This window comes from Sarcophilus harrisii, chromosome 2, assembly GCF_902635505.1.
Source record: "Sarcophilus harrisii chromosome 2, mSarHar1.11, whole genome shotgun sequence".
In the NCBI taxonomy this organism is placed as follows: Eukaryota; Metazoa; Chordata; class Mammalia; order Dasyuromorphia; family Dasyuridae; genus Sarcophilus; species Sarcophilus harrisii.
Window position 1 is genome coordinate 523,410,872 of NC_045427.1, and position 13,179 is coordinate 523,424,050.

The window sequence follows — 13,179 nt, forward strand, 5'->3', positions numbered from 1 at the left end:
TTGTTTTTAATAATTTTTATAGATATTTTCCATTTTCCTTCTATGTGACTTGCTCCTTCCATTCTTGTTTTTTAAAGGCATTTGCACTTGAGATTACTTGCTTAGTTTATACTTCCTGTCAAGCTTTTAAAAACAAAACTAAACAAGCAATAACCCTGGTATTACTCTTAAATGCTTTTCTTTACTTTATGCAATGATATTTCTTCTCATTATCCATGATCCTTCATAAAATTTTACAAACGAATTTAGATTTTAAATCACTGTTGGCTTTGGCCACTTTTTCTCCTTGGAAACTATATTAAGTTAAATGTTTGCTGATTAAGATGTTTTCTGGGCTTCTCTGGTATTCCTGTGGCAATATATTTACAATGGTTAGATTTTGGTACAAAATAACTGTAATCAGTGCTGATGTCATTTCTAATATCCATTTTTCATTATTGTTTTCTTGTAATGTCTTGAGGATAGCCTTAATTTTTTTTTAAATCCCTCAACAATACATACAACAAGATTCTATTTTCTCTATACCCTACAGTCAATTCTGTGGCAGTAAAGATGGAGTCCATGGGAATTCTCTGTCCCTTAATCTTTTCGTGTTTTCATAAAGAAATCTTCAATTCATGTATTGAGTCTTTTTTTTTCTCAGCAATAATTTTGGAGGGGTTTGGGGAGCAGGTAAACGTATCATCTGTGATCCTTCTTATTCTTTTGAATACTTTTTTCTATTTGAGAGATTTTGAAAAGTAAACTACTTTAAAAACTGTGTCCACTCCAACAAGACATTATGTATCAATTTTCCACACATATCTGATGAGAGCTAGGAGTTCTTTTGGATGATATTAAATGTCATTATTGAGACATATCAAATGTAGTTATTCTATTATTAGCATTGCTAATAAATGTGGATCAATATAGTAACAATAACAGATCTGTTTTATTTTGTGTCTTTTATCCTTAGTTCAATTTCATTTTCACATGGTATCTAGATGACTGGAAATAGCCAGATCGCATGCAAAGCTGACTGTAGGTTTATTTTCCCTTTAAAAACTTTTCACTATTTTGTAAGAATATACTGCTCAAAGTGTTCTATTTTCCTTCCTAATATATCCTAAACTGATGTTATTCTTTGTTCCCACGTCTCTCCACTTAGCAAGAAGATTAAATGTTTTCTCTAATACAGCTCATTTAATCTTGTTTTGGTGACTTTAAAAAACTGATGTGACAAAATCAATATCTTTACATTTATCCATTTCTCATTTAAAAAATTTGACAGGAGTCAATATCTTTACATTTACCTATTTCTTATTTTTAAAAAAATAATAGTCTGTTTAAATAGGTTAGGTCAGAGTTACCATAATCATGTATGATATCTACTCTCTAGTCTTTATTCTTCTGTTTGACTTGTTATTTAATCACATTTTAAAAAAATCTAACCAACTGATGGTCTGATTATAAATAGATATGATTTTGTCAACTTCAAGTTTTCTCAAGGAGAATCTAGGTGACCAATTAGTCAATAAGTATTTATTTAGTGCTTCCTCTGTGCTAAGCACTATGCTTACTTATTACTGCTGTCAAGAAGCTTACAGTCTAATGGGTAACATGCAAAAACTATGTAGAAATAAGATACATAGGATAAATTGGAGATAACCAATATGGGGAAGGCACTGGCATTATGGAGGATCAGGAAAGGTTTCTTATGGGTGAAATTTAGCTAAGATTTGAAAGAAGCCAATAAGATGGAGATGAGGAATGGGAGAATTCTAGGCATGGGAGACAGCAAGTGAAAATGCTTAAAATTGGATGAGGGAGTATTTTATGTGAAGGAGAGCAAGGAGACTGGTGTTATTGGGTTATAAAAATGTTGAGGGGAAAGAGGAGGGAGTTAAATGTGTAAGCTGACTGGAAAGATAGGAAGGGACCAGGTTATGAAGAACTTTTGAATATTAAACAGCATTTCTCTTTGCTAGGATTATTTAAAAGGGGAGGCATGGATATGAGTTGTCTCAGGACAGCTTCTGAGATGTCTTACAATTCACGAAAATCTAATGCACTCATTAAACTAAAACTTAAGTCTTATGATTTCAATTTTGCTAATATAGATGTAGTTCAGTTATTTCTACACAGCAAAGTTCTGATTAATGTAACTCACATTATTTGAAATTTGCACTTTTCCAAGTAAATTTATATGTAAGTTAGGATAATTAGGTCTGGTTCAATGGAAAATTCAAATAATGTGACCACTTAACAGGGATTCATTATCTGCATTAGTTGACTTTAATGTGTAATGTGTTAAGTCAACTTATTTTTGCCTGAATAAAGATCACAAGAGAGAAGTTCCAACAGTAAATTAACTTTTATGAAGAGTTTAAGAATTGCAATTCTTAGCAACCTTTGCCACAATAATTCTGTAAGCAAAAGGACCCTCCAGGACAGATCCATTTTGGATCTATTTTGTGGGTTGCTTTGACCAGAAAAAATTCATGACTATCTGACTGATAATGAACCTCTTCAAACCTAGGTAAGCTGGTTCTCAGGCTAATTAGTCCCAAGAGAAATCAGAGTCCCTCCTGTACCAAGACAAAGTACTGAAAAAGAACCTATGTGATAGCTTGTGGTGCACATGAACTAACATTCCATAACGTAAGGGGATTTTCATGGAGCAAATTCTAATAAGGAAATCTCACCTATTTTATTTTTCTTAATTTGGTTCCTTTGCTATGTATGTATCTGAAAAGACTTGGTTCCCTTGTTTTATTTATATTCCAAAAGTTAACCTAATTTAAGCAAACATTAAGGCCCTTGCCTGGGAACAAACATTTGCAATTGTTTCCTTTCCACTGGCACTCCAGCACAGAGGTTTCTGCTCAGGGGGATTAAGTACATCACAGCCTACAAGGACACAGGCTATCAATTTCTTATTATTTTACAGGTTCAAAGGAAAAAAGGATTTTAGTTCAGGGATCTTAAATATTCTATCATTTTCTCATCTTCTTCCTATCCCCACTGGGCCTATAGCTAGAAAGAGAAGAGTTCAAATCTAGGCTTAGACTAGTTCTATGGTTCCAGGCATGTTTTTAAACCTCTATCTGCTGCATTATCTTCAACTGTAAAAGGGAATAATAACAGCCCCCCACCCACCTCCTAGGACTGTAAAAAATCAAATATGAATGAAGTGCTTGGAACAATGCCTAGCCCAAAGGAGGTGCTTAATAAGAAAGGAAACAAACATTTTTTTAAATGTACCAAACTTGGGAGGTTGTTTTTATTATTATTATTCCCATTTTACATTTGAGGAAACTGAGGCAGGCAGAAGGAAAGTTACTTGTGCAGTGTCACACAGCTAGTGAGAATCTGAAGCTATATTATCTGAACTCAGGTCTTCCTGACTTTAGGGCCAGCACTCTGTCCACTTACCCATCTAGAAGCCTTAATAAATGATTTTTTTCCCTTCTTTACAGAGGGAAACCAAGGAACAAATTAAGAAACTTGCTCAAAAGCCATACTAATTAAATAAAAGCTATTTAAATTCATTTCACTTTTATTCAGTGTTGATTATGTGAACAACACTGGACTAAGTGATGGATATGCAAAGGCAAAAATCGGATAGTTTCTGCTCATAAGAAGCTTACATTTTCTGGAGGTAATCAATATGGACACTGAAGAGTAGCTAAACAGCAAAAACATCTATAAAGAAAATATAAAATAATTGGGAGGTGGGTGGGAGGAGAGCACTGATAGAACTTGGATCTCTTCTTTCTCGTGGCACCAATCTCCCCCATCCCCCACCCTCCGGGTTCCATGTTGTCTCCTTTGCCAAGATCAATCAAACAATCTCTTCTATTTTCCCTCAGATAGCTGTCATTTTGTGGAACACCCTTATATTGATAAGCAAAACAGAAATTAGATTAAATATCCCAATAAATTTGAAGTCCAGAATTGAGACTTTTAAAAATGTCATGCAATAGAAAAGGGAAGAGAATGCCAGGCTGCCTGTAAGTCAGATAAATTACCAATCCTTTTTCCTTCTGAGTTTTCTTAACTGAAAAATGGAAGTATTATCCTTTCTTCTTCCATCCTCACAGGGCAATGAAGCAACAAAATGAAGAATGCAAATGCAAAAGTACTTTAAAAAGGTATGAAAGTAAAATAATCTCTCTTTTTTTTCCCCACTGTATGAGACTGTCTGTCTCCAGAAGGAAAGCATACAAAGTCATTCATTTTAATTACCAGGGAAGACAAGTTCTGAAATAATCTACTGTGAACTGGTCTGAGAAAGTGAGGAAAAAAAAAGGGAAAAGAAGAGAGATAGAAAGGGAAAGGAAAAGAAAGGGAGTGAGAAAGTAAGAATGGGAAAGAGATATGAAGGGAAAGAAAAGAAGAGAGAAAAAAGATAAGGGGAAAAAAGTAAGGGAAAGAAAGAGAAACAGAAAAAAGAATGAGAGTGAAAGAAAGAGTGAGGGAGAAGAGAATGTAAAAAATGGAAAGAGAAAGAAAAAAGGAAAGACAGTTGAAAGAGAAAGAAAAGGAGAAAGAGGGAGAAACATGGGGAAGAGACTAAGGAGGAAGAGAGAGAAAGAAGAAGAGAGAGAGACACGCATAGAAGGAGGGAGGAAAAAAGAAAGGGAAGGCAAGAGAGAGAGAGAAAGAGAAAGAGAGAGAGAGAGAATATGAATACGGGAAGGGAAGGAATGAGAGAGAGAGAGTCAATATATTTTTCTTACCACAAGGACATGTTCCAGGAGATCCAGGTATCCTAAAGTACATTCAGTCCCATATCGCAAAGCTCTGGCTTTCACATCTTCAGCAACATCAGCATGATATGAAGCTTGCTAAGGAAAGAAAGGAACACAGACCTTAAGCAGGAAGAACCAGTTCTATACCAACTAAAGCAAGGAAAGGAAGTTTTCTACCCATATTCATAGGTTCACAGAGATAGAGCTGGCAGGAAAAGAGATTTCAAAGATCACTTAGGTCAACTCTCTCACTTTAAAGAAAAGGAAATCGAGGTCTAGGGAAGATAAAATGCTTTGTTCCTACTCCCATAGATAATATATGTCAAAAGCAGAATCTGAAGCCAGTATTCTGACTCCAGAGCCAGTAATCTTTCTACTGGATCACAATGAATTTTAAAATTTAATTTCTCAAAGATATTACCACTAGGGGAAAGGGGGAGAGGGGAGGAAGGAAGAGATCTTCAAGTCTTATTTTGAATTATTAAGGAAATGATTCTTAAAAGTGAGGAAAATAAAGGGTTACTCTGCAATTATATGAATGGTCAATCGCTAGCTGATCCTGATACTTAAAGATTTAAATCAAAAGTCAGAAATAATTTAGAGAGACTCAATGGCCTCCTGTGTTAGGAACAGGAAGAAATTAATCATCTAAGATAAAATTTGTTATTTTTTTGGTTCAGAATGTCAATAAATATATATAGAAACGTAGTAATTACTCTGGATAAGGGAATCCTGGGCCAACAGTAGATTCTGAGGTTGTTCTCTGAGTCCCTTATCTGAAATCTGATGGTGTCTGATTCCCTTATTTAGTTCCTATTACAGAAGTAAATAAAATATCAGCTTTCAAGAGAGAAAAAGTAGTGTGAGTAAAACAGACAGTTTCTCTCAGAGTTGTAATAGTGGGTGCAAGGGCTCATTCCATTACTACATGATTTAGTTCTCACTTTCTTTTCAAAGTGAAATTGGATGGTTATCATGACTCTAGTCATTTGTTGTTACGCCACTCACCTTAGTTTACTGTCAACAACCTGAGTCTGGGGAGTAGGCTAATTAATGCTTGCTCCTTCACCCACTTATAGTACTAGGAAATCTCTTCATCTCTTTCTATAACTTGCCTTTTAAGTGGGGGGTTGATTTTTGCACTCCCTCAATGAAGCAGGCAAAAAAAAAAAAAAAAAAAAAAAAAAGAAGCAGGCAATGGAAGCTGGGTTGGGCCCAGGAGTAAACTGGTAAATGTTTCATAACTGTCTCTCCAGAAAAAAGAAATGTACACATGATACACTTTTAAATCTGCATTATTTATATTTTCTCCATTACTTTCTTAAGTCCAGACAATCAATAAAATAATGAATCAAGCCCAGATTTTTAGCATTTGCTTATTTCTAAGCAAATACTGACACTAATACCCTGAAAATTGAAAAACTGAGTTTTCTGGCAAATGACTCCAGTACAAGTTGAGTGGGACAATAGTACCACAGAATGTAAGAGCTGGAAATACCCTTAAAGAACATCTAATTTAACCCTCTCATTTTATGGAAAAAAGAAATAGAAGCCAGAGAAAGTTGGAATAGAAGCATAGACCACCCAATGAGCTCTGAAAAACAATGTTGGTTTAAAGATTCTCATATACAGGCAGAGAGGCATTCAGGGTACACGGCATAGGATATGGAGTCAGTCGCGCGTGGGTTCAAATTTCAGCTCTGTAACACTCTGGTTATGTGAGTCTGTAATCTCTTGGGGGTTTAAGATTATATGTTAATGTTTGCTTTACTAGAAGGAGTCTCTCCAATGGGATTTCTTGATATCTACTAAATCACAGGTTTGGAATAAACAAATATAGATTATAGAGCTCAAAGGGACCTTAAAGGTTAACTCATTCACGTGTCATTTAAGAGATTAGGTACCTAAATTGAGCAGTGGAAAAGCTAGCTAGATTAGGAGTCTGGAAGACTTAAGTTTAGTTTCTCATATATATGAGAAATCAAACTTTTTTCAACCTCAGTTTACTCATCTTTAAAATGAAGATAATAATAGCACCTATTTCATAGGATCACTGTGGAAGATCAAATGAGAAAATGTTTGTAAAATGCCTTGCCAACCTTAAAGCGATAAATGCTACAATTATTATTATTATAAAATAGGTACAAGGTAATTAAAGGCTTTTCAAGTTTATACCAATAGTAAGTGACAGAGCTGGGCTATTCTAACTTCAAAATTAGTTTTATTTTTTTTTCTTCTGTGTCATGGAGCCTTCTAAACATTTACAAATAGAAGAACTTTAAGTATAAAGGCTTCTTTGGGACTCTGATCTAAGTAGCCCTGTGGTTTTTTTTAGGACATTCTCTCCAGTTTTACTAGATAATTCATGAAGGATGAATGATTTCTTAAAATGTAATACAAAATATAATCACAGAAAAGATGGGAACAAAGAACAATTGGTTCTTTTTTTTTGCAATAGATGTGCTTCTAGATTGTACATAAATTGAATTTTTATAAATTGAATCATAGTTGAAACACAGTAGAGAAATTTGCTATTTGAAAAAAGAAGCTAGTGAAACATCTTGCCACAAAATAGATACTCTTTGCAATGCAAATAATTGTCCCTTAACTTATTCATTTTCTAAATTCAAGCTCATGTATGATAAGTTTGCTTAAAGCAGGATGTGCCTGCAAAATAACCATCAAAATTGTATTACTTGTGTAGACAGAAAGGGGGTTTGATTTGGTTTAGGATTTGATTTTGGATTTCTGCATTTGGTTTCATTTGAAGTTTTTTGTTTTATACAATGTTATGAGATTTTCTAGGCAATTGATTTACCTTCCTTGTGACATTTCCTTTGCTTAATATGAACATTAGTTTGATATAACAGAAAGACTACTAGACTGGAACTTGAAAGAGTAAGATTCTGCTAACTTGGTACAGTTGGCAAAGAAATGGCTCAGTGGATAGGGTGCTATGTCTGGGGTTAGGAAAACACAAATTTGAATTAAGTTTCAGACACTAATTGTGACTCATGGGAAGTCACTTTACCTGCCTGCCTCAGTTTCCTCAACTGTAAAATGTAAGAATACCTCCAATAATGAGGATCAAATGGGATGATTTTAGTAAAGCATTTAGCACAGTACTTGGCACATAGTAGGAACATTGAATAATTGCTTCTTTCTTTCCCTTCTTCCTTGGGTATATTAAGCTGATTTTTCAGTCCCAGAACCTTAATTATAAAATGGAACCATCTTAATCAATAGTTTCTAACATCTCTTTAAAATATCAAGTAGAATAAGGAGTAAACTAATCTGGAATTTGTTACAGATAAGACATCTAATTTAAGTCATGTATGATTACTGGAAAAAAATTGACTATGCTGCATTCAATTAAAAATAAAAAATCATTTAGAGAAACTCTTGTTAGATTTTTATATTAGGAACTTAACTTAGATGAAATTAATCAGCTATTTATAAATTATGTTTCAGTTACTACAGGGCTCCAGTAAATGTAAAAGGAGATAAAGTATTTATTCTAGGTAAGGAAACCCTAGGCAAATAGTAGATTAGGTTGTCTTATGAGACACTATTAAGTCTGATGGGGTATTATGCTCTTAATGATACACTGTAGAGGTGAATCACAAAGCAGGTTGCCTCCTCTATTCTCTTTCTTCAGTGATATCCAATACCTTCATTCTGCCTGCAGGTAGCAAAGGTGCCCCCTTCATCCAAGATGTTCTATCTTGGGATAATTAGTTTAATCCATTATCCTTTACCAGGAACATATCTGCATTTTAACAAGGGCCATCTGGATAAAGAACATAAATAAAAATACCCTGCTAGCTCAAGGAGGGGGGTTGGGGATGAGGAGGGGAGACAGAACCTTCAGTGCCTCTTAAATCACTTCTCTAGGTAGAGCCAGACATTACCATTGAGAGATTTCACACCTAAAAGACAATGGAGAGGCTCATGCTTGTCAAGAATATTCAGACATGTTACAAACTAAAAAATTAGCAATCTAAATCTCCAAATATTTATATCTATTTATCCATTTAATATATATATATATATATATATATATATATATTACATATGTATATACATACATTAGAAAAATGGAGATTTTTCTTTTCCCCTCTTCCTATACACAGTCCCTTTTCACCATAGAAGATCAATATGTCTCAACATCCTTCTCACCCTTTCTCTGATTAGTTACTCTCTGAACCTCCATTTTAAGGAATGTTCCCTGACATTCATTTATTCTTCTTTGGCAATTCTATTCCTTACTCTTTGGTCTTCTTTTTCTATCACCCACCTTCTTCCCCTTGCTGTACTATTTTTTCTTTATGTACTGTCTTCCCCTATTAGAATATAAGCTTCTGGAAGGCAAGACAATCTTTCGCTTGCATTTGTATTCACATCGATTAACAGAATGCTTGCTATATAGTAAGCACTTAATAAGAGCTTGTTGCCTTGAAAAGAAATCGGTCATTTGGCAAGAGTGAACAACAATGGGTGCAGAGTCTATAAAGTCTTTTGGCATCCAGCCAATATCAAGGGAGCTAGAACATCCTGACATGTTGGATGAATGCTTTTTGGATGATTTGGTGGAAACAAAAGCGATAGGAGAGTATAAATAAAGAATAAGAGAGTATAAAGGATAAAGGATAGGAGAGTATAAGTGGGAGAATATAGAGTATAAAATCAATCACTTTTAGGCCATTGTCAATCAATCAACAAGCATTTATGAGGTGCATATTATATACCCAAGAGAGCTTACATTCTATTGACTTACATGGACGAGATTCATGTGGTATTATACTGAAATAAGAACCCCCTTTTCCTATGTCCGAATTGATGGCTATAAATTCCTTTATAAATTCACAATTACTATGAATTCCTTACTTCTAGCGGCTTTTAGGGATATGGCCACATCCTGAGGAAAGCCTTTTATGATCAAAACCTTAGTTATTACCTTTGATTCTTTTTTCCTCCTTTCATCTCACAGCCAAGTAATTATGAGGACATACTGATTCTGTTTCTAAAATATTTCTCATATCCAACTCTTCTTTATACCCAGTGTCACCACTTTACAACAGGCCTTCATCATTATCTTTCATTTCAAGTATCAGAATAACCTTCAAACAGATATTGCCATCTTACTCTTTCCTCCACTTGAATTTCCACTGGCAAACTAATCCTCCTTAGGAACAGAGATCTAGTCCCATTATTCTTCTGCTTAAAAATCCTTAGTGGCTCCATATAGTCAACAAATAAAGATCTAACTTTTGCCTGGCATTCAAGGCACACCATAATTCAATGTTATCTTACCCTTATAATCCTGTCTTGTATTATTCACCATTGCTCCAGCTTACTTAGATAACTGCATCCTCTGAATATACCTTGTTTTTTCCTAGTGTTCTCTATATCTGGATGCCCTTTCCCCCCTCATTACCTGACAAATTCCTATTTGCCATGGAAAGCCTAGCTCAACTTCCACTTTCTCCAAGAAGCCCTCACTGATTCCCTTCCTACTCCTAATTACCAACACCTTTCCTCCAACATCCTGCCCTGCCCTTTTCATAACTGTATAATTTTCTATTTCTCAACTTCCTACTTATTATGATAATTATTATTAGGAGTCATTATGATGACCCCTGTGTATGTGTGTGTGTGTACATGTGTGCATAAAAAAATTAAATCTCCTAATTATGCCCTTGCTCCTCAAGGGTAGGAATTGTGTTCTATCTGAATCTTGTTATCTGCCCAAATTAGTACCCAGAACAATAACACCAGGCACTGAATGCTTTCATGGATCTAAGTGATGTTACCAGACTTGGAATTTTATCCAAATTTCATTGAACTGCTTACATTCAGATAAAATTTTTGTTTTAGCTGCGTCGATTATTAAAGCTTTTAGTACACAAGACTATTATTTTTCATTATTTATTAGCTAGTGCCAGTCAGCTTGTTGTGATGTAAAATTTTGAGCACTATGAAAATTTTCCCAGAAAATCCAGTCAGACTGCCTTCCCAGATCACTTTGGCAAGACTTCATTGCCAGATTTCTGGATCAACAATTCTGATTACCAATTTTTCATATGTATATGTATATGGCCATATATTAAAAAAAGTTTAGATTTTGTTATATGTAAGAATCAGGCCGATACAGGGTTTAAAACTTGCTTCTGACACAAACTAGTCTTGGTAAATCACTAAATCCTTTTAGCAAACTCTAAGGCAGAGGTCCTCAAACTATGGTCGCGGGCCAGATGCTACAGCTGAGGACGATTATCCCCCTCACCCAGGGCTATGAAGTTTCTTTATTTAAAGGCCCACAAAATAAAGTTTTTATGTTTACTATAGTCCGGCCCTCCAACAGTCTGAGGGACAGTGAACTGGCCCCCTATTTAAAAAGTTTGAGGACCCCTGCAAGGGATTCTTTAAGACTGTCTCGAGAGAACAGTCAATCTACATTAGAAGTTCCTTATTGGGAGCTCTCTATATCAGTGGAGTCCTAAGTTATATCCAAAGATGGCAAAATATATGTGCAACATGTATATGTACACCTAGGGCTTCACTTCTGTCACCTGGGTACTTTTAAAACCTCACCACTAGGCCCACAAGACATCCCAGCTTTCCATCTGCCCTGCAGCTAAGGTCCTTTTTATATGCTATCTCCTCCAAATTCTGATTCACCTTTCCTGTCTAGCACAGGGCTTGGCCTAATAAACAATACTAATTATTGCTTAATAATAATAAACTTGGTTTAGTAACTGCTTAGTAATTGCTTTTTCATTTATTCATATTCACAGGAACATATGAAAACATTTATATACATACAAACACACCTTAAAGTTTCTTCCATTTTCTTAGCACAATAAAACAAGGAAGACTCCCAGTACATTGGATAAATCTTTTGTGATAAACTTAAAGGAGGACATGGACAAAAGTCATATTAGATGAGCAGATGTGGATGGACTGAAATCTATATTATCAAAGGGGATACTATTCATGTTGATAAGATCAGACAAATTTGCAATTTTTGAATATGTTTTATATGTATGATAATAATAACAATGAACATTTACAAAGTACTTATTATGTGTCAGGCACTATGCTAAGCACTTTATAAATATTATCTCATTTGATCCTCACAATAACTTTGGGAGACAGGTGCTATAATTATCCTCCTTTTTACAGAAGAGGAAACAGACAAATAGGTAGAATAATTTGTCTAAGGTCACATTGCTAGTAACTGGCTGGGGCTCGATCTGAGACTGAACCCCATCTACTGTACTACCTAGTTGTATTTATATTATATTTATATGTATTATTATATAATTTGCCTCTTATATTTATATTAAAGATATGTATCTTATGCTATAAGGACAAATGACATCTACATACAGAGAGAACTTTAGCTAGGAGTTGTGAGAGGGCAGGAGACTCATTCATTGTCCTAGAGTACACTGTGGATCATTTACCATGCCTCTCCTTCATACAGCAGCAACAAAATTTGTTGAATTCAATTAGTGAGCATCCCATCCCTCAAAATGTTACAAATATGAAATGTTATTTATATATTCAATTCCTAACATTTAATTCAAGCTGTTTTTATCATAATCCAAAGAATATTCAATACTCAAGAAATACATTTTTATGCTTTCTAAATATTATCCAAGTCTTAGTTTAACAAAAGGAAAAGTCAGTCTTAGAGATGAGTCCTATGGATCCGGGAATCTTCCCTAAAGACCAGTTGGTCTAAGTCCCTTGACCCTATCACCTTGTTAATGTGACACCACTTGGGCTGGTGAATCCCTCAGAATCCTGTTCATTATTTAATTCTGGGCCACACAATGCATCATGGTATAGTGGAAGAGCAATTTGATTTTGGTCCTGATTCAGATATTTTATGGACGAAACATTACTTGGAATAAATTATGGCCCTTCTCAGCTGCCTCATTTAAGTCATGAGATCTGCCCAGGTCTTTTCTAGCTCTAATGTTCTATTATGCTGTTAGCAGAGTAGTTTGTATTTGATCAGGAGCCACTATAGCTTGTTGAGTTCCGGGTGACATGGTTAGACCAATGCTTTAGGAAAATTACTTTGGTGACTGTATGGAGGAGACATAAAATAAAAAATAGCTTAAGGCACTGAGAGGTAATAGGAGGCTATGTCAAATAGTCTAGGTGAGAAGGGATGAAGTAGCCTGAATTAGGGTAGAGCTACCTATAAAGAGGAAGGGGAAACATATATGATAGATGTAGTAGATATAGAAATTAGGATACATGAAATGGGTGAGAGTGAAAAGTTGAGAATATATACAAAGCTTATGAACTGAGATGAATGAAAAGATGATGCTCTTGTTGACAGGAAGAAAGACAGGTTTAGGAAGAAAAAGTTGAGTTTGAGATACTTTGAAAATCCAGCTTAAAATATTTGACACCTATGAGAAGTTAG

The 13,179-nt window shown here is 34.8% G+C and overlaps 1 protein-coding gene across 4 annotated transcripts in view; it reads right to left on the bottom strand.

Annotated features, from left to right (window-relative positions):
• The window catches only part of TLN2 (talin 2), a 528,144-nt gene that overhangs the window by 33,868 nt on the left and 481,097 nt on the right, over positions 1-13,179 (bottom strand). For all 4 annotated transcript variants that reach the window (XM_003755615.4, XM_023497706.2, XM_031955439.1 and 1 more), the window contains one exon: positions 4,722-4,829. In XM_003755615.4, coding sequence (XP_003755663.1) covers positions 4,722-4,829 — 108 coding nt within the window. The remainder of the gene's footprint in view (positions 1-4,721; positions 4,830-13,179) is intronic.